This window comes from Micropterus dolomieu, linkage group LG12 (assembly GCF_021292245.1).
Source record: "Micropterus dolomieu isolate WLL.071019.BEF.003 ecotype Adirondacks linkage group LG12, ASM2129224v1, whole genome shotgun sequence".
NCBI lineage: Eukaryota > Metazoa > Chordata > Actinopteri > Centrarchiformes > Centrarchidae > Micropterus > Micropterus dolomieu.
The window spans coordinates 5,966,577-5,968,503 of NC_060161.1; the positions used below are offsets into that span (position 1 = coordinate 5,966,577).

The 1,927-nt window shown below is 56.9% G+C and overlaps 1 protein-coding gene across 4 annotated transcripts in view; it reads left to right on the plus strand.

Annotated features, from left to right (window-relative positions):
* Nucleotides 1-357: 357 nt before the first annotated feature.
* Nucleotides 358-1,927, plus strand: part of LOC123980561 — a 2,839-nt gene continuing 1,269 nt past the window's right edge. The window contains exons 1-2 of one of the 4 annotated variants that reach the window (XM_046065006.1): nt 358-1,138; nt 1,222-1,293. In XM_046065006.1, the coding sequence (XP_045920962.1) occupies nt 395-1,138; nt 1,222-1,293 (816 nt within the window). In that variant the 5' untranslated portion in view covers nt 358-394. Of the gene's footprint in view, nt 1,898-1,927 lie in introns of those variants that run through there. The other 3 variants (XM_046065005.1, XM_046065007.1, XM_046065004.1) reach the window with 3 other exon arrangements.

A 1,927-nucleotide genomic window follows, 5' to 3' on the forward strand; every position in this document is an offset into this window, starting at 1 on the left:
GGCATTTGATCGGGTTGATCATGGCTACCTGTTTGGCCTGCTCCGGCAGTTTGGCTTTGGTGAGTGCTTTGTGAACTGGATTGAGTTACTGTACAGGGACGCGGCTAGTAGGATCAAACTTAACGGTGTTGTGTCGGAGGCCTTCCTGCTGGAGAGGTCAGTAAGACAGGGGTGCCCCCTGTCTTCCCTCCTCTTCAGCATTGCTATCGAACCTCTGGCCCTTCTCCTCCTCCGAGATGGTGGCATCACAGGCATCCCGACCCCCTTGGGGAGAGAGATCAAGGTCTCCTTGTATGCTGATGATGTCACCATCACGGTCAGGACGGAGACTGATTTGGAGAGGGCAATGCACCACCTCAGAGTTTTTGAGAGGGCCTCCGGTGCACGCGTTAACATGGCCAAGTCTACGTTAACGCACTTTGGTGCAGTGTCTCGCTCCCTGAGGAGATGGTCATTCCAGCAAGGGGATGGCACGGTCAGAGTGCTGGGTGTGTACCTCGGCGCTGATATCCGGGCTGCCAGAGATAAAAGCTGGGCGGAGATCGTGGGCAAAGTCAGGCGCAGGCTTACTCTGTGGGCAATGAGAAGCCTGTCCCTGCGTGCCAGGGTACAAGTGATTAACAGCTTAGTGCTGCCTATGGTGCTGCACACCCTGGCCGTCCATGATCTTCCCGCCCAAACCTTGCAGATGATCTTGACAGCCATCCGTGCTTTTGTCTGGAGGGGGAGGCCCAGCCTCATCGCATACGCCACCTTGGTGTGTCGTGTGCGGGAGGGTGGGCTAAATCTGAGAGATCTGGGCACGGTCAGGTGCGCCTTGAGGGTCAAGCTGGTCCAGAAACTGCTCTCGGGGGGGGGTCTCGCCTATTGGCTGGACTTCCTCCAGGAACAGGTGGGGCGGTGTGGACCCTGCGGGCTTTTTAACCTGTGTGGAGTCCCCACCGTTGAACAAGTAGAGACACTTGACCCTCTTTTTGCTGAAGTGATGCGGGTGTGGGGTGGGGCCCGGCGACTCCTCGGGGCTACCATCGAGCACAGGGACCAAGTCTTGTTGCAGCCGCTCCTGCGAAACCCGTGTTTGGCTCCTGCCAGCAGGCCCCTGGTCACCACCCTCCTATCGAGGGCGGGCCTCCACCAGGTACACCATCTGGTAGGCAGTGAGGGGCGTGTCGATAGGGAGCGGGTCATTCGGGCTCTCCGCACTAATGCTGTCACTTTTAGTCCAAAGGTTGTGGTGGCTTTGTGTGCCAGGGTGGAGAGTGCCCTCCCGGATTCTTGGGGGGCAGTCCTCAGGCGACAACCTAAGATGGGGCACGGTGGAGCGGGTGATCCAGGTGGAACTTTGCCAGATTTCCACGTCTCCTGGGGAGGGCCCCCCACGGCACTTCAGGCCATGACAACTAAAAAATGGTACCGGCTGCTTGTGGACAAAGCATGCAGACGGCCAACAGCGGAAGTGGCGTGGGGACAGCTATTCCCGGGATGCTGGGTCCATCTGGCATAACGTGGATCTCCGCTTCGCTGGCCCCGACATATTTGGCACTGAGTATAGAATTCGCCACCGAAGGATCTTCACGGCTGTGATTCTCAGGCAAATTGACAAGGACCGTTACAAGCGCACATGCGTGAGGTGTGAGAAGGAGGATGAGACTTTGGAGCATCTTGTGCTCAGTTGCTCCTCTCTGGTCCCCTTCTGGGTAGCTGTCTGTGGACTGCTTGCCCGCTGCTGCGCCTGGTCGGCACCCACAGAGCAGGAACTTTACTGGACGCTAATCTTTGGGCTACCTGAGAACAGCAAAACATCAGACATATGGACTACCAACTTAGTCCTGGCTGTTGCCAGGCACGCCATTGTTGTTGCCAGAAACTGTGCCTTATATGACAATAAAAAGGTGAACACATGGCAGTTCTTTAAAAACTGGCTGCG